This window comes from Anabas testudineus, chromosome 3 (assembly GCF_900324465.2).
Source record: "Anabas testudineus chromosome 3, fAnaTes1.2, whole genome shotgun sequence".
Classification (NCBI taxonomy): Eukaryota; Metazoa; Chordata; class Actinopteri; order Anabantiformes; family Anabantidae; genus Anabas; species Anabas testudineus.
In genome coordinates this window covers 13,808,591-13,834,706 of record NC_046612.1, presented here as the reverse complement: position 1 = coordinate 13,834,706, position 26,116 = coordinate 13,808,591, and the positions used below count along the sequence as shown (strand labels likewise).

The window sequence follows — 26,116 nt, the reverse complement described above, 5'->3', positions numbered from 1 at the left end:
AAACACTATATTTCTATGATGTTATATAGATATTTCCTTATATAGTTTGTTTGCTATTTTCAAATGAATAAAAGGACAGTTATTAAATAGCAAAATCACACTACCGAAGTCTGCGTAAACTCTTTTATTTTTGATTTATAAGTTGGTGATTAATGGCACCTAATATGCCACAATCCGTCCATCTGCACTTGAACTACAATGAAATTAGGAAATAGTCATGGTCGTCCAACAGATCTCTGGCGTCACCTTGTGTTCAGAAAAGAAAGTGCATTAAGTCTAAAAAGCTAAATAAACAAACATAGCATACAAACAAAATGTTCATGAGTGTGTGGGGCTTTATAATCTTTCTTATTCTAAGACTGCGCTGGAAACAAAGCTCTGGCTCTGTCGATGAGTCTCATGCGTACCTTTTCAAAATAAAAGGACCAGTGTGCGTCTTTGTGATTAACGCGTTAATCCAGCTCAGTCGCAGGTTGTGCGGCTGAGTTTTAAGCCACTAGCTGAAGAGAGTTGATCTGTTTTAATGGTGGTCATGAGTGAAGTCACGTGGGATGCTATTTATACATAAATAGCGCAGCAGCGATATCGAAACTGCGGAAGCTCGTGTGTCCGTCTCTGCAAGCGGCCGAGCGCACTTTGGGTTAGGACGTGACTCTGGTGGCCGCTGCTGGAGGAAAGTTGAGCCATTAAACGGCTCTTTCTGCAAATCCTAAAGGCAAGTGTGACTATGGTACCGCAGTCAACCAGTCTTTCCATTTGCAAACGATTTGTGATTCAGCGACGCAGCGAATCAATGAATGAATGGAAACTTGAACTAATAATACGCGCCTGGCCTTGATCAGAAATCAAAATAATAATAATAGTAATGGCAGCAGTACACGTGTGCACCCTGTTTGTTTTGGGGTTGTGAAATTGTGCCTGTGTTTGTTTTGAGAGGTCGTGTTTGTAAACAGCACATTTTCCTATATGTGTGTATGTCTGGGTGCTGGGTGGCCCCCTGCTGCTGCTGCTGCTGCTGCACTTCTTATGGCTCCTGCCCACATCATCCAGGTCACACCTGGCACTGTTTTCCCTCTATGCCGTCATAATTTCAAATCTCGCGAACAAACCCGGGGTGTGTGATCAACCCTGGGCCCTGTGTGTGTCCTGTCCTGCAGAGCTGTCACTCTGCTCTCTGTAGGCCTCGGCACACACAGCCTGACTGTGTGACTTGTTGGAGGGGGGGGATCTTGACTTAACCCAGGGAGGGGGATCGTAATGTTCTTAGTTAGTTGACAGCAGATTCAGGAGTAGTGCTAACTAATTACCTACCTCTTCTGGTTTGTGTTCCTATTTAAGAGCCACAGAGAGTCTCAGGGTGGACACTGAGTGGCCATGTCGACCCTCCTGCGCTGCTTCTCCAGCTCTTCTGTCATTTTGCTCCAGCGAGGGGTCTGTCAGAGGACGCCTGGAAGGAGAAACTTCAGGACTTTCCCTGTGTTATGGGACCAAAAAGCCTCCAGAGGTAGGAAATGTATTAAAATCACTGTGTTTTTCATAGAGGACAGGCTGGGTCTGCATGCTTTGTTTGGTTTGGACTTCAAGGACACTCTCCTCCTGCTCAGAAGAGTGGGAAAACTCCAGCGATTGTCAGCTGTTTGCTGCAGGTTGCTAGGCTTGTTTCCAAAACTGAATATAAAAATAAATAGTAGCTTTATTCACTGAGCTGTTGGTTCTGCTAACACGTGAAAACACACGAGAGGTCAGTTAAAGGTGACATGTAAAACTTTAACTGCAGTCTGACGGATTCTGTTCAGACATTTCTGTTTGGCGTCTGTGCCGTTTCACCGGGCACTTGCCACCGAGTGTTTGTGAAAGTCTTGTGAGGTTTTTTTTATGTTTGACTTTTTGAGCATGTCTCTGTAGGAGTGCAGGCCCAGTCTGTGTGTGCTGGCTCGGGGCCAATCACCTGCTAATAATGTCTCCATGGTGGCGAGGTCACCATGCCGTATTTGGAGAGAAATGTGAAACCTGACACTGTTCCCAGCCACACAATCTCAGCTGTACGCCAACGCTCTCATGTGTTGTGCAAAATAACAGAGACCCAAAAGTGACCAGTTTTTATTATATAGTATTAAAAAAAAAATCATGTTATTTTATTGTATGACCAGTTCTAACATTCCTTTGGAAGTGCGCTCCCTGGCTTTCAGTGGACCACAGACTCGTTTATCAGCTGGTTTGTGCGTTCAGGTGTGCTCTACAAGGACGTGGTAGTTGGCGTGCCGAAGGAGACGCTACAGAATGAGCGACGTGTGGCGTTGTCCCCCGCGGGGGTGCAGGCGTTGGTCAAACAAGGCTTCCAGGTGCAAGTGGAGAGCGGAGCTGGAGAGGAATCCCAGTTCTCTGACCAGCAGTACAAAGATGCTGGAGCCACTATCACTGATGTCAAGGCGGCCTTTGGCTCCGACTTGGTCCTCAAGGTCTGTTCACGTCTGCTAAGACAGTTCCATCTAAAGTTTAAGGAGTTTCCACTGGTGATTTGTGATTTGTAATTTTTGATTTGTATCGTCTCTTTTCTGCCTTAGGTCCGAGCCCCCAGTTTGAGCGAGGCAGACCTCCTGAATCCTAAGTCCACCTTGGTGAGTTTCATCTATCCAGCACAGAACCCAGAGTTGATGAGAAAGTTGTCAGAGAGACAGAGCACAGTGCTGGCCATGGACCAGGTGCCCAGAGTCACCATCGCCCAGGGCTATGATGCCCTCAGCTCCATGGCTAATATCGCTGGGTATGTAAAAGATTCATGCTAGTACCTGTTCAAGAATGTGCAGTTACATGAAATGTGACTTGAATATTTATTTGGTAGGTACAAGGCTGTGGTTCTGGCTGCAAACCACTTTGGCAGGTTCTTCACTGGTCAGATCACAGCTGCAGGAAAAGTACCCCCGGCTAAGGTAGTTATCTACACCTAACACAGGGCAACATCAGGGATTTCTCTATTCCCAGTCTCCTCCTTATCTTCTCAAATAAATGTGAAAATGTGGACTGTCAAGATTCTTCTTGTACAACACCCCAACTGTATGTCTCTGCTGTACACAGGTCCTGGTTATTGGTGGTGGAGTGGCTGGTTTAGCAGCAGCAGGGGCAGCCAAATCAATGGGAGCCATAGTCAGAGGATTTGACACCAGGTATTTTGGATCGGGGGGGGTTATGTTTCTCTAACTCTGTGATGATGGATGAAATGATAATGATTTTGACAACAACCCGACTGTTTCTTGACTGTCAGACCAGCAGCTCTGGAGCAGTTCAAGTCCTTTGGGGCAGAGCCTTTAGAAGTGGACATCAAAGAGTCTGGAGAAGGGGTCGGAGGTTATGCCAAAGAGATGTCCAAGGAGTTCATTGAAGCTGAGATGGCCCTTTTCGCCAAGCAGTGTAAAGAGGTCGACATTGTCATCAGCACTGCCCTAATTCCAGGTCTGTTTCGTTGAGGACTTCACTCTTTGATGTACTTTGCTTTTTAAAGATGGATCAATCAGTATTATTGCACAGACACACTTAATTATATTACTTAGATACCCACCAAGGTATGCTGAGCCTTTTAATCCCTGTTAGCTCATTATGCTGGTTTAGAAACCTGTGAATTTCCTTTATGATCAATCTCTGCTCTTCAGCTGAGAGACAAGGTTTCAGTTTAGATATTTCTATCATAACATTATGAACATCTGATCCAATCGCTCTGTTTCATGTTGCCATGCAGGGAAGCGGGCTCCCATTTTGATCAAGAAGGAGTTTGTTGAGTCGATGAAGGATGGCTCTGTGGTGGTGGATCTGGCTTCAGAGGCAGGAGGCAACATTGAGACCACCAGACCTGGAGAGCTGTATGTTCACAAGGTGAGCTCTCTGCTTAGGAAACAAAAGAACATCCTGCCTTTACGCTGTGGATATGTAAATGTTCAGTTTACTCATGGTGTACTCTCTGTTTATTAACCAGGGAGTAACACACATTGGCTTCACAGACCTACCGAGCCGCATGGCCACCCAGGCCAGCACTCTGTACTCGAATAACGTAGTGAAGCTGCTGAAGGCCATCAGCCCAGACAAGGAGTACTTCCATTTCGAGCCCAAAGACGAATTTGACTATGGAACACTTGACCATGTCATCCGTGGGACTGTTGTTCTGAAGGTAGGTTACCTACTGGCAGCCTCCACGTCTGCTGGCATCTCTCTCGGCCTGAGCTTTCAGATCCTGTCATGCTAGGATCCTGCACCAGATGAGTACTGAAAACCCGATCCCAACTGGGAATAGCTCATGTTGGATCCCAGAAAGAATGTTGTGAACGTTTCAAAATATACTTTTCCAGGATTTTTGGCCTTGGCGCATTGTTTATGACAGAGAAAGCATGCAACCCCAAAAGGACATATCAGTTTACCCCTTGTTAAACTAAGCATTATTCAGGCCCCTTAAAAGATAATTTATCTTTCAAAACCACTAGTAACTGGTTCATGATTGCTGTTTGTTCAGTGTGATCTCCCATGCAGTCCATGAGTTTATATTTTAAGTGCTCCCACCATTCAGGCAAGCTCTCACAAAAAGCAAGACCCCAAGGTCTTGATGTCTTTGTTTCACACGAAACTCTGGATGTCCTCTGTGTTCTCACACTGGTTCGTGTGTGTGTGTGTGTGTGTGTGTGTGTGTGTGTGTGTGTGTGTGTATTATTTGTGTGTATGCAGGAAGGCACCAATATGTTCCCATCCCCCCTTCCTAAAACGGCACCACCAGCACCAGTAAAACAGAAATCAGTCGCACAGTTGGAGGCTGAAAAAGCAGCATCGGTCTCCCCCTTCAATCGCACTTTGACCTCTGCTGGCATCTACACTGGAGGTCAGACACGAACACACAAATCCATGAGCGAGTTCCTTGAAAATGTCAGCCTGGAGAAATGTTCTTATTGCCTCACTTATTGCGTAGAACCGTACACAGACAGAAACGTAACAGCATCACTGCTCGACTCTGTCTCTTCGTAGGCCTGTCCACCTGTCTGGCTCTGGGCATCATCTCCCCAAACGCAGCGTTCACCCAGATGGTCACGACCTTCGGCTTGGCTGGCATTGTGGGATACCACACCGTGTGGGGTGTGACCCCTGCTTTGCATTCGCCCCTTATGTCTGTAACCAATGCCATCTCAGGTCAGGAATCGATACAAAGCAGTTATGTCCCAGTTTAGAAGCCTGGTGTGTGTGTTTGTGATTGTTAAATGATATATATATATTTTTTTTTTCTTTTTGACAGGCTTAACAGCAGTAGGAGGTCTGGTGCTGATGGGTGGAGGTCTGACACCCTCCACATTGCCTGAAAGTCTCGCTCTGGCTGCTGCCTTTGTTTCCTCCATCAACATTGCTGGTCTGACATTCAACACATAAACACAAAAACAATGGACAACTTTGTCTACTCGTTCAAGTGAAGATCGTCCAATCTAATCATTTTTTTTTCCCTGTGTGTATGTGCAGGTGGTTTTTTAATCACCCAGAGGATGTTGGACATGTTCAAGCGTCCCACTGACCCTCCTGAGTACAACTACCTGTATATGCTGCCAGGGGCTGCGTTTGTAGGGGGGTATGGAGCCTCAGTGGCAGCTGGATACAGCATTGAGCAGGTCACAGTGTATTTGGATACACATATAGATATATTTATCCTACCCAATACGTGTTGTATGTGTTGTCCATTCCTTGTTGATCTAATGTGACTTTTCTTTTCTTCCTCAGATGATGTATTTGGGTTCAGGCTTGTGTTGCGTCGGGGCACTGGCAGGCCTCTCTGCCCAGGGCACCAGTCGCTTGGGGAACTCTCTCGGTATGATGGGAGTGGCTGGGGGCATTGCTGCCACCCTTGGTGCCCTTAAACCCTCACCAGAGCTCCTGTCGCAGATGTCTCTGGCCATGGCCACTGGAGGAACTCTGGGTAGGTAGTTTGTAGAGGCCTTTAAAAATCTTGTGACTGCATCTTAGCTAAGGCGACGTACTACCAACGCGGGATCTCTATGATTCAGTCTCCATTTAAAAAGACAAATAATAAAGCTTGGACTTATTTGAAGTCTGGCAGTTTGTTAAGAAGACTACAAGAACATAATGAATGAGTTACATGCTATTAGCTTTGCACGCGACTCCTCTGGTCTTTGAATATTAACTTCATCGATCATCTTGTCCAGATGCAGAGATGAGTGGGTTTCATCATGTGTGCACATGTGAACAGAAATTTAAGGAAGCAGATTGATAAATGATGTTATAATCAACAAACACACACAGGCAGCAGAGCATGAGGGTTTACTCATTGTTAAATTATTGTCCCAGTGTTTGCAAGAAAACGCACTTAAGTAATTACCTTGGGACTCATTAAATTTGCTTTGAAGATCAGGCTGTGTAAATGGAAACAGGTGTTTGCCTTTTAACCATTTGCCCTTTTTAAAATCTTTTTTACATAAGCTTTTTTTTTGCCAAACACAATAAAGTAATTTAGATTCACCAAACTATCTTCTTTTTTCCTCTTCTGGGTTGAATTTCATATCTCCTCTGCAGGTCTGACTATTGCCAAGCGTATTGAAATCTCCGATTTGCCACAGCTTGTGGCAGCCTTCCACAGCCTTGTGGGGCTGGCAGCTGTTCTCACCTGCGTTGCCGAGTTCATGATCGAGTACCCTCACCTGGACACTCACCCAGCGGCTGGTGTACTCAAGACTGTGGCTTATCTGGGCACCTACATTGGAGGCGTCACTTTCAGTGGATCTTTGGTGGCCTATGGCAAGCTCCAAGGTAATTTCACTAAGATAATTGTAGCGTGTGTGTGTGTGTGTGTGTGTGTGTACTGTACAGTAAGTGTACATATGTGCAGGTTTAAAGTCAGACTATGTCTGTTTCATGTTTAATCACTGCTCTTCATTTGACACTCTAATATGTATATACACACAAAGTATGCTTCCTCTGGCACTGATGGTCTCTTTCATCTAGTTAAGGCCAGATATCCTCTGGTAAATCCAGGCCTGGACTGAAGCTTTATGTACATATGTCAGCAGTTACTAATTTACTTTTCAGCGCGACTGATCTCACTGATTGACTGAAGAGAAACACGCGAGAAGCTTTCTGATAATTTGTTAGGGGCATGGCTGTGGTTGTGGATGGAGTCTCAGACAGATGATTAGAGACCTCCACAGGTGCAGATCTGAGACACTAAATTGCTTAAGTGCCCCTATATGCCTACTCTTGTCATATTATATACATCTGACAACATAAAACATGTTTATACTAACTTTCAAAAGAGTGGCTATACTTTCTCAAATGTTTTGGGTGACAGGCATCCTGAACTCGGCCCCTCTCCTGTTGCCGGGACGACACCTATTGAATGCCAGTCTGATGGCGGCATCCGTTGGAGGCATGGTGCCCTTCATGCTCAGTTCCAGCTATGCTACTGGCTTAGGGTGTCTATTGGGAGTGTCTGGGCTGTCTACTGTTATGGTAAGTATAAGTGATATTGACAATAAGTCAACATGAGGTTATTGGAAAAGACAACAGAACATCAGTCTGTCTTCTAGTTGCATAGATTTAATATGTTCACTTTGAGCACAAAGTAATTTGTGAGTCTTTAATGGGTGAAACTAAAGTTTTCTATTGATTGAAACACCTCGTGTCCCCATAGGGTGTAACACTGACAGCAGCTATCGGGGGCGCTGACATGCCCGTCGTCATCACTGTGCTGAACAGCTATTCTGGATGGGCACTGTGTGCTGAAGGTTTCTTGCTTGAGAACAATCTCATGACAATCGTTGGAGCTCTGATTGGCTCTTCTGGTGCTATCCTCTCCTACATCATGTGTGTGGTGAGTAGACGCACATATCTGGCCACATGTAAAGTTGCAGTACACAGTTCAGTGACCTGAGCCTGATTTGTTCTCCTCTTTAAAGGCTATGAATCGCTCTCTGCCCAACGTGATCCTGGGCGGGTACGGCACCACCTCCACAGCGGGCGGTAAGCCCATGGAGATCGTAGGCACTCACACTGAGGTCAACATCGACCAGACTATTGACATAATAAAAGAGGCAAACAACATCATCATCACACCAGGTACAGCAACACAAGACTGTGTGAGCAATGTGCACTGAGTATTCAAGGGATATCATATAAGTTAAAAACCTATAAAATGTCATTAATTTTACAAGCATGCCTACATAAGCCTGTAGAGGAACTAAAGATGATGGGAAAGTGTAGACACTCCTAAAAAAAAGACTGGAGCCTTTGTGAAAGACAGGTGTAGAAAGTTTGGGTTGCTATCAGAAAATAAGATGGAGCACAACTTGAGTGTGTGATTCTCTGCACTCCAGCTGCGGCTTTTCAGACTGTCTGGATCAATAACGTCTTCTGTCTCACTCGTTTGATTAATTTCACCTGACCAAAAGGCTGAGACTGACTGCTGCCAAGAGTTTGGAAATGGTCAGGATCCTGGACTGACTGATATGGCCGTAGTTGATTCAACTCCGAATATTGAAGCCACAAGAGGGAGCAATCGGTCCACTAATGATCCCCAGCCACATATTGTGTGTGTGTGTGTGTGTGTGTGTGTGTGTGTGCCTGTGTGCCTGTATAACACAGACAATATATATTATGTGTCAGTGCATGTTAAGCATAAGGGATCATGGGCTGTGATTTTTTTTTTGAGTGTGAGATGATGACCAAATCTTTTGTTATGAAATAGGAAAAACCAGACTTGTCTGACAACTGAGTAGCTGTTGAGTGGCCCAAGCAAAAGGAACCCCCTCTGAATAACTTGGATACTTTGACTGCTGTTGTTTTCCAATGGCTCCGAACCAACGCAAGGACAACTGTGTGGTCCAACATGCTGGTTTGATTAGAGAAACAGTGAAAAGTCATTGGAGCTATTGAGTCCAGACTCAAAATGTCTCCATGTGCTGTCAACAACAAAGCATGGCAGTGAGGAAACAGAAGGCTCCAGTTGTCTGGATAATTAGAAGATATGGGTTACGGTCAACTGGCTTAAAAAAACTCCATTAGGGTTAATGCTGAACTCTAAAAGGTACCCGACCACCAGGGTTAAACTGGGGTTTCGCAGACACAGGGAAAGGAGTTCTTTGCACGCATAGGACTCAAATGCACACCACACATGCAAAAGTTTTTCTTTAGAAAAATGTGTATCAGACCAATGAACCACTGATTTAACACGGAGAGGAGACTTGTGGTGGAGGGGAAGAGGGATAAGAAAGAACAAAGGATAGGAGAATAGCTGGTTTGTTTGCTGAATGGAGAATAGCTGTATCAAATACTTATTTAGTCCAAAGTTGTAATAAAAAAAAAATCCAGACTATAAAATGTGATTAATCAATGAAACCATGGTGGGATTGTAGAATCTCTAGACACTTGTCAAACAGAGCTGATTATATAAGAATGAGAACACATTATGTTCAGCTATTGTTTTTATTTTATTCATATTTTTTTATTTAGGCTGGGGTCTGTGTGCAGCAAAAGCCCAATACCCAATAGCAGACATGGTGAAGATGCTGAGGGAACAGGGCAAGGCTGTCAGGTGAGTATCTACACTCGTGCTCTTCATCTCCTGTATATACTGGATTACTGCTGCTTCTCTGTTGGGTTTAGACACACTCCCAGGAGTTACCTGTGACTGTTAAAAAACAACGTACACCTTGGAAAGGTGACGTTTGCAAAGTTCTCTGTAAATGGGCAGAGTAAATTAATCATGTAGTATTGGCTAAAGAGTGAGAACTTTTTGTTAAGCACTCAATTTGAAAAAGTGAATTCAATTAATTTTATATACTTTTAAATTTTATGATACAATTTACTTCTGAAACACTAACTCTGAGGGAAAGGTTCGTTTTAGTCTGCTATATTTACGAGACTAATATTTCACATTTAAATTGTAGAAAGATTAATTACATTAATGTGATCCTATTAAAAAAACAAAAGGATGCTCTTCTGTACCTCCACTACATAACAGCATATAAAGTTAATAGCAGCTTTTATCCACCAGCTGCAATTAAAAGTGCTACTGAGAGATGAATGTCGCCCTAAAAACAAAGCAGCACTTTTTTGTGCTCGATAGAACCCATCTGTACTTGTTGACAATAAATCGCTGCATTTTGATTTATCACACCACACAAACAAGACATAGTTGATCAGAGAGTAGTGACGTTTAAGCACAAATGAATAACTGTCGATGAGCAGTGATGTTTTGTGTTCTACAGGTTTGGTATCCACCCAGTGGCCGGTCGTATGCCTGGCCAGCTTAATGTGCTCTTGGCCGAGGCTGGCGTTCCCTATGATGTGGTCTTAGAGATGGATGAGATCAATGAAGACTTTCCAGGTAATTTATTTTTAAGGTTTCTAGCATTTACAATATTTACTGTTACACTTTGGCAGGAAGGTGTTGGATAATATTACTAAATCAATTATATGTAATGACCCCTCCCCTCCATCCACACATGGAGCTGCCTCGTGTTGTCTTATTAGACATGCCATGTTATCTGGGTAACAGTCTTGTTTTCCTAGCAACCAGCCATGCACTCAAAGACTCTGGTTCTGTTTATGACAGAGGAAGATGAATGTGGTGCTGGAGAACCTAATAACATCAGGGAGGACAATTGCAGAGTTTATGTATTCATGTGTCTCGCGTATGAATGTGTAAATGTGTGCTGCCCACAGAGACGGACTTGACGCTGGTCATTGGAGCCAATGACACAGTGAATTCTGCAGCGCAGGAAGATCCCAACTCTATAATAGCTGGTATGCCTGTCCTTGAGGTGTGGAAGTCCAAACAGGTTGGTTTATCTTTCTATAAAATAGCTTTGTGTGTAGATGCAACAGTCACAACATCACAATGTAAAGTTATCATTTTATTAAACGTCACTTCAGGTAATTGTGATGAAGCGCACCTTGGGTGTGGGCTACGCTGCAGTAGATAACCCCATCTTCTACAAGCCCAACACATCAATGTTGCTGGGAGATGCCAAGAAGACGTGTGACAGTCTGCAAGCCAAGATCAGAGAGGTCTACTACTAGATGTCACCCTTTACTGTGTAGTCAGTAGCACAGAGGCAGGTTGACAGATCTATTTCCATCATTAGCAGGAAAAAAATATATATATATATATGGAGAAGAATTATTGTGTCTTCAGTCAATGTGATTCTATTACAGGAAAGCACAAGATTCATAGGATTTTTTTTTTTTTTGGAAAATAAGGGATGTGAACAACTTAAACATGTATGGATTTGTAAATAAAAATATTTAAATCTTAAATGTTTCTTTCTGCATTAAAACATTTCAGAAAAATTAAATGCGCAAATTATGCTCAATGTTTACATTTGTTGTCAAACTCAGAATTATATATATTTTTTTGTAGATACTTATGTAGCAACACCTTATTTATATTACACAGTTGAGAACACACTTTTTTTTTAATAGTTAATCATTTTATTGTTATTTAAAATCAACATTTTCCAGCAGAGGTCTTGGCTTTTTTGACAACTGAGTGCAGGTAGGAGTAGAAGAAAAGAAGGTTATCATATTCTGCATTGTACTCCTGTGCAAGGCAGTGCTCGTGAAAGTCCTTGAGAAAATAATAAATAGCCTCAATAGTAGCAAGGTAAGTGTCTGGTTTGCCTTTCTGATGGCGCCAGAAACATGTTTTCCTCATCTTCAGTTCTACCTGGAGCAAATCTGAAAGAGAACACATGTCAGTCAGAGAGAACCCGAGGACACAGGGTGAGATCATGTTAAACAAAGATGGGGAGGGGGGTAAATTTGCCCCTAGTAATCACAAGCAGTCAGAGCTCTTTGAAAAACTGCACAAATGTAATCGTTCATGATTACCTTGCAGTCTCTCGTCTGTGCTGATCTTGTTGGTCTGGTTCCATGTGCTGTCAATGAAGACCACCCTCTCTAGGGGAAACGCCCTCGACTCTGAGCCCTTTACTTCATCTGGGGTCCCCTCACTGTGGGTGGCGTCTTCGTCCCTTTTTAGCCTCTTTATGCAGGGTTCACCGGAGGGGTTGTGTGACCCGCTGTCAGTCCTGTTATGCAAACACTGCATCATGTCTTGAACAGAGACTGCCCCAGGACCAGGGAACACCAACACCACCTGAAAGAGCAAGGAGACAACACAGACTCAGTGGAACACCATCATACAAACCAAGGCTGGAGAACAAAAATGTATTTTAAACATACAATGATGCCTGAATGTTTATGCATCCTTTGGAATTTGCTAAAGCTAGAACCCAATTAAACAAGTGGGACAAATAAATTTCACTTAGTATTTTTTTATAGTTACTTACTTACAGGTGTATAAATAATGTGGTTTATCAATGAATCTGAACAGGGAATTATCAGGTGTAGGTCTGTGAGACCCTGCCCGATTTAAAAGGCAAAATCATCATTAATCGTATAATTTACATCAATATCAATGTAAATTTAGTGGATATGTTAACAAGTGTAGTACATTATTTGCATAACCTAAATTTGAATTTACACTACGTGTACAAAACAGCCAAGGTATCTGAATCCTGGCTGGTTTCACACTCACAGAATAAAGGACATAAGGCGCTGCGACAGTGGAGTTTTTCTTATGTACAGTATAAAGATTATGATATGAAGGCAGACTATAAGAGCTGAAAGAGTTTTGGTTTGATTCATTAAAAAAAACTATTCTGAAGCTCACTTCCTGTTTGTTGTTTTGAGCTCTTAAATCAAGATACATTTTAAGATAAAGTTTTTTTGATATCTTTGGATTTTTTAGTACACAACACTCTTCTGTAAGAGAATATTTCTTGCTGGAGAAAACTACTGACCTTATCCTTATCAAACTCAGGTATGCAGGGGTAAGTGTATATGGTGACATCACTGGGTGCGAGGAGCTTGGCATGGATTGCCGTGCTCTTCCCATCTGTCTCATTTGGATGCTTGATGATGTCTATCTTCACGGGAAGCTGAGGACAACATACAGTATTCGAGTGAGGTCAAGAGGACACTACCTTCCAAACATGCAGTGTGTAAAAATTTCATCGCTCGTCCATAAAAGACATGACTTAACATTTTCCACTACATTAGGATACTGTGCAACAACTTCAGAGCTACAGTAAAGGCCTCTTCTAAAATCAAGTGAGTCCTAACCTCTTACTGACCTTGATTGAGGGGATTTCTTGCAGGGTGACACCCACTAATGAGCAGCATGTGTAGCAGAAGAACATCCTTGATCCTCCACATTTAGAGCACTTCAGCCTGCCCATCTGCTGTGCTTTCTCCAAAACTGCATGTGATGCCAATTTTAGACCTTGGAGAGGCTGCTTGGCAAGCTCATGAGTGTCTGATGAATCGCTTGAGACTGTTGTTTTGTCACGGCAACCACGATGGAGACGCTGGTCTTGATCCAGGCTGCTCATGCTTGCTCTTTAAATGTTGACAGACCAGTGCCGGAGTAGGTGGGACCTACATTCACAGCTGAACAAGAATGACAAAACAAATGACGCAAATATTAGCAGACGGAAATAATCCAACATTTACAATAAAAATTACAAAAACTCTTTAAACAAAGTAGGGTTGTTATTAAAAAGGCAACTGTTGGTGTATAACTTTAAACATGAGGAAAATACATTAAACAAGCCAGGGTTGTTTTTAAAAAGGTCAGATGTACTACTTACTTTACTCAAGTTAAGTTATTAAGTTATGTCCTAAATTTTTAGACCTACTCCAGATTTCTTGGACAAGTTTTCAAAGGCGAAAAATATGCTCAAACATCTCTGTTACCCAGTGACTTGGTGTGGAACAATAACAGCAGCTGGTGAAAGTGGAGCAGATTTTAACCACTTAATGTACTGACAGATTGTTAAACCATAACAATACATCATGGTTTATGTTTTATTTTATTTTTTGTATTAAATGTATGCAAAATAAAATAGAAATACTGTATTAGAGCACACATATTTCAATATTGTTCTTCAGTACTTAAAAGTTACTTTTCTATCTCTGGTCAAAATACAGTTACATTATGAGTCATAATATCCTGATATTCAGTTTTATCACACTTGAAAAAATAATGTCATAGTTCCACCTTCATGAACACATCTGATAAAGAGGATTAGATGCTATTTTGTCTTTACATTAGTTTTATCATTCTAATGTTAAAAGCAAATATTGTGAAGATATATGGCAGTGGGGGTATTTGTGATGTGTATGTGATATTTATTGATATATACTGAATTTTAAAAACAATCAATCGACTGATGGAGAATAAAATCAGTAATGTAGGTTAATCCATAATAAAAATAATCATTAGCTGCAATCTGACAAAGTTCAAATTCAACTCAGCTGACCAATACAGTAAAAGGCTGCCTGCACATTAATACATTAGTAACAATATAATGGTTTAATATATAACGGTGTTGGTGTTTAAATGTGATGCTGCTACGTTGTGTTACTGTCAGTTCTGTGAAAGAAAGGACTGTGTTGAGTACTTTTACTTTGATTACTTTTCCTGGTAATACCCTGGTACATACGTAGCCGAGGTAACGCTGCGCAGAAACATTTGTTTGAAAGGATTTTTACATTTAGGTAAAAACAATTTTACTGTGAGGTAAATTAGCAAAACAATCTTTATACTTCACCCACACCTAGTAGGAGTAGCTAATGTGGAAAGCTCTAATAAATAAGCTTAAATAATGTAAACACACCAGCATGTAGTTACAGCTAACGATGTATTCCTAAGCGCCTGTAGCTCAGAGAGATCTGATGAACTGATGAACTGATGAACTGATGTACTGATGTACACACTGATGTTAGTAACATCTGTCTGAGCTAATTCACTGAAGCTAACGTTACAGCACCGTACAGTCAACATTACCTGATGCTAGTGGAGCTAGCTTCTGTTAGCAAGCTTGCTCAACACCATCTGCAGCTTCGGCTACCAGCAGACATAAACCACAGGAACTAGTTAGGTTAGCTAACTAATACAAAACGCCAAAGGTGAACAGCGTTAATTTAGTTCTGTTGAGTTTTAATCGACACGCTGTCCTCTACAAACCAGCTAACCTCACAAAACACGACTGAAACGTGCCGGCGTGAACTTCTTCTTCTACGCCGGAAACGATGTTTTTTCAAACATCAAAATAAAACTCTCACATTTTTTTTACAGTTACCTTGTACTTTTACATCTTCTACTCATATCTTCCAACTGACATCCACACCTCAGATTTTTCCACTGTTGAAATAACATGAATGAAACTACATAGTCAAATAAAATGGCTAATAGTTATTATTATTTGTTTTCACTGTACAACAATTGACATTTCTGGGATGCTCACCAATATGACTGATCAAAGGGAATAGTGTAAAATATTAAAATGAATTTGTATTGCTCAAAACCAGATGTGCTTTGTGCATTGTACAACAGATTGTTTTATGTCTGATTTTAGAGATACCTGGGCTGTCCTATTTTTTATGAAACAGACAATTGCATGCAGACTTGTATGGCAAACAGATGTGTGTCAGATGAAACCTTTTAGTGCCTGTAATATTGGATTCCTAACAATCAGAAATCTGCCAGATATGTGCTGCATGCCAGGTTGCTTCGAGAATCATGGCAGCGAAACACAGTTTATCGGTACTAGTCGTATCACTTACATCAGACTTGCTTGTCATCACTTCAGGCTGTGTTGCTCAGATTCTAGGGGTCTGTCTTTGTGTCTCCTCGCTGCAATATGTGGCCATGATTAAAGACATTATGTGATGCTTCTTTCTCTTCTTCTGATTCAAAGTGACTCTGCTGTTTAAAACCATGAAAAACAGCTTTTGTTTCCAATGACATGATTTCCTTGCTCCATTGTACTGTATGTGTCTTCACTCTGTCTCACCTTAGCCATTAAACTGTCACATAGTCTCATGTCATTATTATTGGAAAGTGTCTGGAAGGACTTAACAAGCATTTGTTATACCGTTATTGACAGTCCAGATAAAATTAATAAAGGCTATTAGTGAGACATTATTTTCCCTCTATTCTTTCTTGACAGTTTTCAATATATTTATTAAAAACATAAAAATCTAATAGTTCAAACATGGTCTTTCAAGTGTATCCAAGCTAGTTCACCCAAGCACTCAAGAATTTTATTCTCTGATTCTCTGAAACAGAGCAGCAGGTGACTGGTTGACAGCTTCAGAGAAACCTTGTGAACTGTGTGACCTTCAGGATCTTAGTTAACCACACACTTACAAGATACACTTTCAATGCTTCCTAGAGTTCCCGGCTTACCACTTTTGGCATGATGTGACCTTTTAATGAACGAAGCCAGAACTCTTTATGACGGGTCAAGAACTAAAGTTGAGTTTCTGCAACAGCGGGAGAAAAGGGAGCATAAAGAGAAGAACCCTGGTCGAGGTGTAAGATAGATAGTTTGTGTTCCCACTAGTGCGTACATCTGTTAATGTGCATAAGGTTTGTGCCAAGATGACCTCCTAACCCTTTCCAGCCTGGGAGGATGCTAAGCCAAGTTAAAAAAAAAGTCTAAGTGAGGATAGTACAGTATGTTTATGAAACTAAATTCCAGCAGGCCTAAGCCAAATATTTTCCTGATGAATTAAACAGTGGGCTGAAAGTGTTGTAAATCATCTTTCATTATCTGGATCCCTCTTTAAATGCTCACTTTGCTCAAGGTGCAGTCCACCAAATAATGATAGTAAAACATTTTCTCACTTTTCTTTAGTTATCTCAAGCCTTTGAAATAGTCAGAAAAACTGAAAGATTACAAAACTCTATCCCAGTATGTGTTTCTAATGACCAGTTTTACCAGAATCAAAAATTATCGCCTGCTGTCAGTCATTTTCATTAAGACCATTTGTTCCTCGACTCTCTTCCTCATGAGTAAATCCAGTTCTACTAATCATATGTGTAATTCTGGACTGGTGTGCACTTTGGGGTTCGTATGATAATCCTGCAAATTCTGATCCAGAAATTGCTTCAGCTCTCTCGCTGCCATTGTCATCAGAATTTATACTAAGAGAGACTACTGCAACCTGTGTTAAAGAGACAATGAATCATTACCGTTAATGCGCACAACGTTTCCTGTGCTTTTCTTACCAGAACATGTGTTCAGTAATTTCTCTAAAGGGCTATAACATGGATGACTGATGTAAAGGCAGACAGATTAAAGTCAGGCTGGAGTTATGATGTAAATGATTGTATTTCCTGAGCCAAGGACATATTCTGATTTTAAAGACATGATTCTGGAGATAACATTACACCAAACTGAGGTAAAGTAATGCATACATTTAGAAGATGCTGACAACCTCACAGAGAGGAAGTGTTCAAATTACCAAAGCAAATTATTTCACATCTTTGAGTTAAAGCTCATAATTCATAATTCATTGGATGTAAATCATGATTATGAAGACATGGTAGTAATAATGACTGAGTGTTTTTTAGTTGTTACATATTGTAGGTTATTGTAAACATGTAGTTCTAATCATACGTATTTGTCTGTGACGGTTTAATTCACTGTCAGAAAATGTGTGATATTGGGAGTTTCCGGAGGTCCCGACACTCTTCCACAGGTTCTGTGCCAGAGGCTGCAAAAACAGAATTCCCAAGGCTGCATAACCACAGATTTCCTCTGGGGAAATGAAGGTTTACGGCCCTGAAATGTATCAAGTTCAGCTGCGTGTTCCTCCTCCCCTCTGGGGGCCTCCCCTTTCTCCCGCTGCCCCAAGACCACCTCTCCACATCGCACGAGACTCCCCAGACTCTCGTCCTGTTCGTCTTCACTTGCCTCACTTTATCAACCTCCCCCTTTATGTTTGTCTCACTCCATCCTTCCTTACACTGATGTTCACAGCCAGACTTCCTCCACCCTCCCTTTAGACATTGTTCTTGTCTGCACATGCTTTTTGTATTATGTTTCCACACAAAGGAAAATATAAAACTGCTGCTCTAAAGCTTTGCAATCAATAGTAAATATATTTTATAGAATCATCATTCATAGTCTAACAAACTGTTAATCTTTTACTTTAAGGTCTTTAACTGTCTTTTAAAACAAAAGAAATGACAAAAGCCATATCTATTTTTGAGAATTTCATTATTATACATATGAACCTAGATTGTACAAATATGTACAGTAATTTGAAAAACAGAAAACATACTGTATCATTAAGCGTAAAATAGGAATATTGATACACACTGAACTCATGTACTTGCATATACTCAGTGATGATATAATATTTTCTACTGCAAAGACACGCTGGCAGGAGTACAGCCTGTTTCGTAATTTTGCCATGATCAATTTAATGCATAGCATATGAAGAAAAGTGCACGGGATTCCCACATTTTGACAAAGGAAAAGATTACTGAAATGATTTGTGCTTTCAGGAGCATTTTATTAAACAAAATCTGTGTGTCTTGGAAAACCCTTTAAGTATAATTCATGTGTCTGGCATGCCTGTGTTGCATCTCTTCTCCTGGAAATCTGTAGTTTCACGTCTGTGACAGTTCTCTCTCATTCTTCATTGGCTTCGGCCTCGTCTCGTCCTGCTGGGAATTCGCAGCCTTGAGTCTGAAATGTGTTTACATTTTGAACATGTTACAAATTATCTGCTAAGGCTAACTTTGCGTGACTTGGCAGAAGCCTTCACCTTGCTCAGATATTGTTTGGGTCAAATGTATTTCAGGGGTTTGCTCTCTGAATTTGACTGTCTGTAGCTGACAGGGGTTCTCCAAGCCAGATGTGAACCCAGACAAAAGGTAAAGCCCCCGCTTTGTGTTGGTGTGTGTTGCCTGCACACATGGGTTTAAATGTACACATGAAAATACAGTGTGGGCTCGTATTTACGCAGGGACACGGCTCCGCTTAAACTCAATCCAACATAAGCTCAGCGGGAATGAATGAGACATTTAACCTTGTTGATGTATTTTTATCTTCCATCTTAAATGATCAGATTTATCCTCGTGTTGTATGACCACATCTCAGCCTCCCTTATTACGCCCTTTCACCTTCTTTGTGTATATCATGTACCTAGAATTGTCTAGTGACACTAAAGTATTCCCAAATGTTTCTTTGCAATGTGCATTCAATCTTTCTAAAGACACCAACAGATCTGATCATCCAGTCATTAAATTAGCTAAGCTGAAAAAACGGACTGTCTCCAGCGGACTACAGCAATTTGTTTGAGACACTGTAGTTGCTTAACGTGTTTCTCTACAGACTTGACAATGCAAAAATTAGGTTGGGACTAGTCTTCAAACTATTTTTTAATACAATGAATATCACAGCAAATAGCAGAAAACACAATGGGTACAATAATAATCTGAACTTATACCTGATTTATTCAGTTATTAAGGTTGTGTCCTGATAGAATTGTGCCAGAGTAAAGACCTTTTTTTATTTTACTATTTCTCCTTATCAAATGTTTGCCTGTAATTTGATTTGGTAAGAATGCTGTATATGCTGGATGTGCAACTAGGCAATTGCTCATTAAGGACCTCCACAAGATATCTGTGTGGCTATTTAGGAGTTTTTATACCCTCTAGTGGTGAGATAAAAGTGCACAGTATATAGCCCAGTTAAACCAATGCACAATCTACACAGATTAAACAAATAATTTACAATCATGAATGATAAGGTACTGTAATGTTTATTGAAATGTTTTTTTTTTTACCATGCACAGAGTTGGCCAGTAGAATGAAATGAGATTAGGAACACGTTTATTATGTTGTTCACGTTGTATTTTAATCTGGATACTTTTTCAGCAGCAGCAGAATACTTTAGCATTTCAAAATCACACCTTGATAAGGAAAAGAGAGTCACTGAGCAGCTACAAGGCATTTCACCACAGTCTGACCTCCAATACACGAAGGAGAGACAGAATAAAAATGAGTTGTCCATAAACAGCGTCCGGTGGTGTCACATGCAGTTGTAACTGTATTAATTGTTCCTTCTTTGCTTTGTGTGCTTTGAACACCATTTAAAAAAACAAGTCCAGCTTGCTTCCGCACATTTGAGTCGAGCCAAATCTCCAATCTGGACATTAACTGTGTATTGATCACGCTGGTCTCCTCACCCGGATCGGTGTAGAACATCTTTGGAAAAGAAAACAGTCCTGAATGTGCGTAATACATTTCACTGTTTTATAAGGAAATATAATATTAAATTCAAAACATAACAACATTAAGAAGGGAATAGTGGTTTTACAATTTGTATATCAGTTGAAGACACTTCAAATATTTCTGTATCTTATCTGAGGATGCCTGGAATAGTTTAATGTACCCATCTGATGTCTGTTATTTCCTCTTTTGGAAATGACAACAAATTAAGTTATAATACACAGAGAATGGAGTGTGGTGTTGGTAATGCTTCTACATGTGTCTGTTAGCATATTTAATATGTGATTTAAATCATACACAATTTGTGGCATAATTGTTTTTAGTCCACTCTCCTCTCCTCCTCCCTGCATTTCATAGGGATGAAGTGAGATGCTACATGCTCCCTCCTGGTCTTTTTCCCTCGCAGTGGCCTTCCCTTCTGAGACAGGGCTATGAACATTTCCTTGCCATTTTTAGTCCACCTTGCAGAAGAGTAAGCATTGAAGTAGTTTTCTAGGAAAACCTCCTTGAAGTTGCAGTTCTCATTGTAGATCCTCTGTAACAGACAGACATGAAAAACAGAAATTGAGCACAGGCTGCAGTCGCCTACATTTGGCGGTATTGTCAGTTCTTGATCTACGGGTTGAAATGGATGTTTTGCAAAGCTTGATTATGGACTAACTAAAAACAGTTGACGTGATTTTTTTTTTTTCACTAAAGAAAAATATTACCTTGCCTTGCAGCTGTCCAGCTTTGTTCATGGAGATATAATACTGACTCTTTATGCCTTTCATAGCCAGTATTCCCCCCTCAGACACTGTCCTGATCTCCAGGATACCTGCCAGACATTCACTCAGTTAGGAAAATGACACACCATGGGACGGATAAGACACTATCAACATCAAACCTTCACTCCAGCTCAGATCTGTACTCAGCATTAATCTTCATTAACAAATGGGATGGAAGTTCCTGTGGTTAATCATTCTGTGGTCTCCCTGGCTTTATTCAAGCCTTGTTAACTGGCCTGGGTGGCCACAAACCACAACCTATGTCGCAGCACATAGAGGAGACAAATTACGCCTCTCTCCCATGGGACTGAGACAACAAACTCCCTGTATGTGCTTTGCACGCTACATTTTAGGACTGTTCCTTAAGTCTGTGGGAGAGTAAAACCGCTAATGTTGAACTTTTTTTTATTATTTTATTATGCAACTTGAGAATGAATGCTATGTTTGACTACATTTTTTTTGTTAAAGCAAAAAGTGCAAGTCTGGTCTAGTCACCGAAAAAGGTCTTCACTGTACAATATTTACAATAGTGCTGTGGTGTGGTATTTCATCCGATTTGAAACCCTACTTTATTATTACCCCGGACACAGTTCGCTGATAACTCTAGCAGTCATATGGATCTACGTCACCCAATAAAACGTTAAACGTATCTCATCATAGAAAAAGCTATTTCACATGTTATAGGTGTGATGCTATAATTTGGCAATTCATATGATATTGAAACTTAAAACTCCACAAACTCCACTAAACAAAAATGTACACATATACAATATTTATATTTAAAGGACAGCAACATGCCCCAGGAAATAGATTCTTTAGATACAAAACAAACTTTGCTGTTAATTTTTACATGCACAAGTTCTTTTGCACAAATTCTTTTCTCTGACAGGCTGAGAAAAAACATCAAGTAACACTCTTCAGACCGACATTGAACATGCAACATTTTAGTTCTTGCTAGATCACAAACAGATGGCAGCCTGCCAGTCTTGGAATGTGTTTGTGCTCTGCTTACACTTGGTATTTGACTTAATATCACTTCACTGGGCTGTATTCAACTATGTGCTCACATTTATTTAACCATGCTCTTCTCCTGTTAGCTTTTATTATGCCTTGAGGTCAACGTGATCTCAAAGTTCAATCATGCACTGACGGAGCTGCTCTGCATCTTAATTGTAAATGTTTTATACATTCACAGTCAGTTCATCATTGATTTTAAACTCAATTTGTTAAACAGGGATTTGAGCCTGAGTGTATACCTTGACTGGTGTGTTTTGATGGTTGTTAAGAAGTGTCTTGTTGTGTTATTAATTACTATTACCGAGATATGACACGTAACAGCCACAGTTGTTTGGTCTGATGTCGAAAGATGGAAGACATTTGCGTGCACACACACACATATTGCTAACATTTTGGCTATGACGCAGGTAGTCTCTCAGGCTATCCTCAGCTTGAACAGATTTGTCATCACTTGCTGGTCCAACCCCTGGCTAAGCAATCTAATTGGTGGGTAATCCCCAATTCCGCTTTCTCTGAGCAGATTTCGAATGCAGTGTTTACATTCGTGGGTAAGGATTGCAGACAGCCTGCAGGAATATGACATTATTGTGCAATTTGAGATTAATATTGACTTGTTGACTAGCTGTGGTTTACAATTTGTTGATTGTCTGCTTTGAAGCTTTTTAGTAGCTCTTTGCTGTGGCTTAACACAACATTTTATTGATATTGTTCTCGCATTTTTGTTGAAGTCGAATTGGCCAATGTCATAATCTTTCACTTAAACACAAAATTAAACAATAACTGTTATTTTATATGGGATTGTTGGTATGTTGCCTTTAGACAATCAGAACAAAATTTCACTGGAAACTACCCATCTATATATATTTTTTTCAGTCAGATATAATAAACTTGAAAAAACAAACAAACAAACTTGTTACCTCTCAAAAAAGAGAAAATCTTCTCATTTTGGTTTCATCTTTTATTACAAAAAAGGGATTGTGTATATCTTTATATATATATCTATATATATATATATCTATATATCTATCTATATATATATATATATATATATATATACACTGCACCACTCTGTCTCTTCAAAGTCTTATTGGTTAAATTAGCGTGTGGCCTTAGCGTGCGATTGTCAGGAACACATGGGTGTATCAATTTCTCTGTTTTTTTATTGCCAGTTGTTGCACAAACATTTTTTCCATCTCTGTGAAGCCGACATTCCAGGCACAGCCACACTGTCAGATAGGAGGAAATGATAACTACTGAAAACATCCTCAGATTGGCACTAGTATCAATAAAAAGATGAACTTTAAAAAACGTTGACTCTGAAACAACATTGATTTACACTTTACCGTGTTCTCATTGTGACACTGTAAGTCTGTGGTAAATCAGTCTGAACAAATGTGGGTGTGAGCAGGACACAGAGAACTGGCAGTCAGATCCTTTAGTTTACTTCATTTCAGCCTGTGTTTAGATGGTGTTATGGTTTAACAAGCCAAAAGCCCCACCTGCTTCATTTTACATCTGTCACTTTTGCGGTGCTAAAAGAGTCACATGGCTCATTAACACTGTGATTAGACTATGGAAAAGTCTGTACAATAACACCTCCCATGTGCTCCTGTCATTTTTACAGGCCAAAGGTTCGTTACTGACTGAGAGAAATGAGCTCACGCCTAAAAATCATCTAAAATTTTAGGGCTAAGTTTTGAGTCAGGCAGATGCCACTGATTTGTCTGCATTATAAACAGAGATAAACGTACAATGAGCTATAATAACTAGACAAAAAAGCAATCCTTACTGTAGCAATTTGTGGGATCCTGAGTTCCGTTGATGTTGCCATCGTCATCAATTGTTAGGAACCACTGTGTCCGGCTGAACAGCTGACGGATGCGCACATCTCCTCCCTCCATGTAGTCATAGTTCCTGGTGTGGCGCTCCTGTCTGGAACAGTTCATGATGGCAGCAAGTTGCTCTGGAGTGCAGTCACTGTAGACCACACACACACTGCCAAACAGGAAGATTGCATGCAGGTACAGTCCCGATAACAGATTTTGAAGGTTCCATGTCAGCATCCATTTGCGCATTATAAAACAGTGCAGTGAGGATCAATGAACAACATACTGAAATGTGAGATCTCTGCGTTATCCCTCAACACAGCAACCCCCTGACCCTTGAGTTGTAACCTTTGTTCAGTGACCTCCAGGTCCCTGTTCCTGCAGCAGGGATTCCTAGGGGGACGCCGGCAGTGAACGAGGCTTTGTGAGGCTGGTTGGGGTTGACTGAAGCTGGAGAGTGGTCTGAAGAAGAAGGAGGGTGACAGTATTATGTCACTTTAGCCCTTAGTGATGTTCAACATCAGCTGCACCATCTTTTGAAGACTATAGTCCGACAAAAGATGCTGTAATCCAGTCCAGGAAATGTTATGTGGGATGCCACTGGAACAAAAAAGAGTAAACTTTTTTGATTCTAGATAACGTAGTTGGAAATCTATATCATATCACGAGTACACATAAATACTGAAAGATTTTCATGAAAGTAGTTCAAAATATAAACAACTACGTTTTCTAAGTTTATAGCAGAGCCCTATAAAAGTTCAAACTTACAAGTGTTTATATGAATATATACTGTACCTTTCCTAACAGTAAATTAAAATATATGCACTTTGTAAGCCAAACAGCATGTCGTCCTGTCATGCACTGAAATGTTTCAACACTGCTCTTGGATTGCTCCACATGTTTATGATATAATATTAGTATTTACAGTATACAATAAACAAAGCTCAACAAACTACGCCAACAAAGATCTTGATTTAAAATGTAATGACTTACATTTGCACTGAGTGATGTCAGGAGCTGTCTGAGTTGTGTTCCTTTTCAGCAAGAGTTTTAATTTGAAGAATCTTCAGTTCTAAAGCTGTAGTCTCTGTTGTAAACCAAGGCCAGTTATGCAGCAAAGTTAAGCAAGAGCTGGGAGCTTCTGTCAATTCCCATGAATGTCTCCCTGATTCTGGCAGGCCGACTCTGTGCATCTTCCTCTGTCGCAGTCTACTCTGCTTAGATAAATGCCTCCTGCTGACCTCACTCAGAGCAATTAGATCCCAACCAGTCAGCTGTCCCTGGCTGAGATGCAGCTGAGATACACCCTCTCAGTGCTTCTTGCTGTCACTCACACACCCGACATAAGAGGGTGCTATAAACTCTTAGAATAGCGGGGTCTCCTTTGTATGCACGCTAGCTCAAGACTTAGTACAACTTCTCTATATTTTCCCCAAAACATCTTGCACTTTAATGGGTTTATGCTGTGACTGTTCAACAAAGATCTTATTACCTTCAACTGATGGAAAAGATATTTGCTCTAATGATGCTTTGAAGAATATTTTAAATGTCACAATTCATTAGTGGTTTTACTCAATCATTAGTAAGAATTTATTCACTCGAACAAAAAAATCTTGAAAGAAACCCTGAAGCTCTTGTTCTTATTATATTAATTTTATGCAGCAAATTATGACTGGCAGTTTTCCATCCAAGAGGAGAAAAACAGAAGACAGAACTGCTCAGAAGCAGTCATCTCCATGTCAGGTCATGTGCTCCTTTGCATTTTGTGTGACATTTTATTTACATGCCTAACCCCTTACTCGACTCACTGTGATTCACAAAGCATTTCCTAAGGTGAAAAAGCACTTTTGAGAACTAAGAAATACACAGAAACCCCCTGCTGTGTGTTGCTGTGCTGTAGGGTCTACTAGAGAAAAAGAGATTTTATGCATCTACATACTGCAGAGTACAAGACTCTGTGCTGGTCTGTGTTCTGGAGACAGGACACAGAGCAACAACATCATGTATGTGCAGAAGGCACAAATCTTCAGGTCAAATCCTGAAGAACCAGAACAAGACCAGAACAACATTTGTTATAAACTGACTGATGTTTAACATATCTTCAGATCTTCTTCACATGTAGGATTGAGTGCGAGATCGGCAGGTGGATTTGATTAGTAATTTATTATTATGTCCCTCAGTTACCAAGTGGCCACGAATTAGAACCACATTCATCTAGTAAAGCTGAGAACTAAGACATCAAATGAGCTCTAACTACAGCCAGTTGAGGTGAGTCAGATGTGATCAGTATGACTTCCTGTGGAGGTATTTCTGGTATGTCCAACTAGGTGCAGACTGAAAGATTACATGGTCATATCTGGCTCGAAAACACTTTGAGA

At 40.7% G+C, this 26,116-nt stretch overlaps 3 protein-coding genes across 5 annotated transcripts; 1 reads left to right on the top strand and 2 right to left on the bottom strand.

Annotated features, from left to right (window-relative positions):
- The first annotated feature begins 582 nt into the window (after positions 1-582).
- On the top strand, positions 583-11,128 carry LOC113174373 (NAD(P) transhydrogenase, mitochondrial-like). Of its 2 annotated transcripts, XM_026378327.1 has the most exons (22): positions 583-715; positions 1,339-1,504; positions 2,230-2,459; positions 2,565-2,764; positions 2,843-2,930; positions 3,076-3,164; positions 3,263-3,450; positions 3,734-3,867; positions 3,968-4,159; positions 4,708-4,858; positions 5,002-5,163; positions 5,267-5,377; positions 5,485-5,630; positions 5,740-5,935; positions 6,550-6,783; positions 7,322-7,482; positions 7,664-7,843; positions 7,929-8,088; positions 9,481-9,562; positions 10,239-10,357; positions 10,696-10,811; positions 10,906-11,052. In XM_026378327.1, the coding sequence occupies exons 2-22, from the start codon at positions 1,375-1,377 to the stop codon at positions 11,050-11,052; spliced, it is 3,216 nt and encodes a 1,071-aa protein (XP_026234112.1). In that variant the 5' UTR covers positions 583-715; positions 1,339-1,374. The 2 variants fall into 2 exon arrangements, with proteins under 2 accessions (XP_026234112.1, XP_026234114.1); XM_026378329.1 differs by lacking the exon at positions 583-715 and having other exon boundaries at positions 1,375-1,504; positions 10,906-11,128.
- Positions 11,129-11,392: 264 nt separating this feature from the next.
- dtwd1 (DTW domain containing 1) lies at positions 11,393-15,107 on the bottom strand. Of its 2 annotated transcripts, XM_026377652.1 has the most exons (5): positions 14,885-15,107; positions 13,170-13,485; positions 12,837-12,974; positions 11,863-12,130; positions 11,395-11,709 (listed from the first exon to the last, which is right to left on the bottom strand). In XM_026377652.1, exons 2-5 carry the CDS (start codon positions 13,425-13,427, stop codon positions 11,480-11,482), a joined length of 894 nt encoding a protein of 297 aa, XP_026233437.1. In that variant the 5' UTR covers positions 13,428-13,485; positions 14,885-15,107; the 3' UTR covers positions 11,395-11,479. The 2 variants fall into 2 exon arrangements, with proteins under 2 accessions (XP_026233438.1, XP_026233437.1); XM_026377653.1 differs by lacking the exon at positions 14,885-15,107 and having other exon boundaries at positions 11,393-11,709; positions 13,170-13,454.
- Positions 15,108-19,674: 4,567 nt separating this feature from the next.
- fgf7 (fibroblast growth factor 7) lies at positions 19,675-25,307 on the bottom strand. Its single transcript, XM_026379173.2, has 4 exons — positions 24,732-25,307; positions 23,702-24,338; positions 20,839-20,945; positions 19,675-20,663 (listed from the first exon to the last, which is right to left on the bottom strand). Exons 2-4 carry the CDS (start codon positions 23,985-23,987, stop codon positions 20,448-20,450), a joined length of 609 nt encoding a protein of 202 aa, XP_026234958.1. The 5' UTR covers positions 23,988-24,338; positions 24,732-25,307; the 3' UTR covers positions 19,675-20,447.
- Positions 25,308-26,116: the final 809 nt, after the last annotated feature.

Excerpts from the sequence above, each read along its gene's own strand:
- LOC113174373 (XM_026378329.1), top strand. The coding sequence starts at position 1,375 with ATGTCGACCCTCCTGCGCTGCTTCTCCAGCTCTTCTGTCATTTTGCTC. Across the intron at positions 4,160-4,707 it reads GTGGGACTGTTGTTCTGAAG|GAAGGCACCAATATGTTCCC; the intron begins GTAGGTTACCTA and ends GTGTGTATGCAG. Across the intron at positions 5,164-5,266 it reads TGTAACCAATGCCATCTCAG|GCTTAACAGCAGTAGGAGGT; the intron begins GTCAGGAATCGA and ends TCTTTTTGACAG.
- dtwd1 (XM_026377652.1), bottom strand. The coding sequence starts at position 13,427 with ATGAGCAGCCTGGATCAAGACCAGCGTCTCCATCGTGGTTGCCGTGAC. Across the intron at positions 12,131-12,836 it reads CTGAGTTTGATAAGGATAAG|GTGGTGTTGGTGTTCCCTGG; the intron begins GTCAGTAGTTTT and ends TTGCTCTTTCAG. Across the intron at positions 11,710-11,862 it reads CACAGACGAGAGACTGCAAG|ATTTGCTCCAGGTAGAACTG; the intron begins GTAATCATGAAC and ends GTTCTCTTTCAG.
- fgf7 (XM_026379173.2), bottom strand. The coding sequence starts at position 23,987 with ATGCGCAAATGGATGCTGACATGGAACCTTCAAAATCTGTTATCGGGA. Across the intron at positions 20,946-23,701 it reads GGATCCCACAAATTGCTACA|GTATCCTGGAGATCAGGACA; the intron begins GTAAGGATTGCT and ends AATGTCTGGCAG. Across the intron at positions 20,664-20,838 it reads CTGGACAGCTGCAAGGCAAG|AGGATCTACAATGAGAACTG; the intron begins GTAATATTTTTC and ends TGTCTGTTACAG.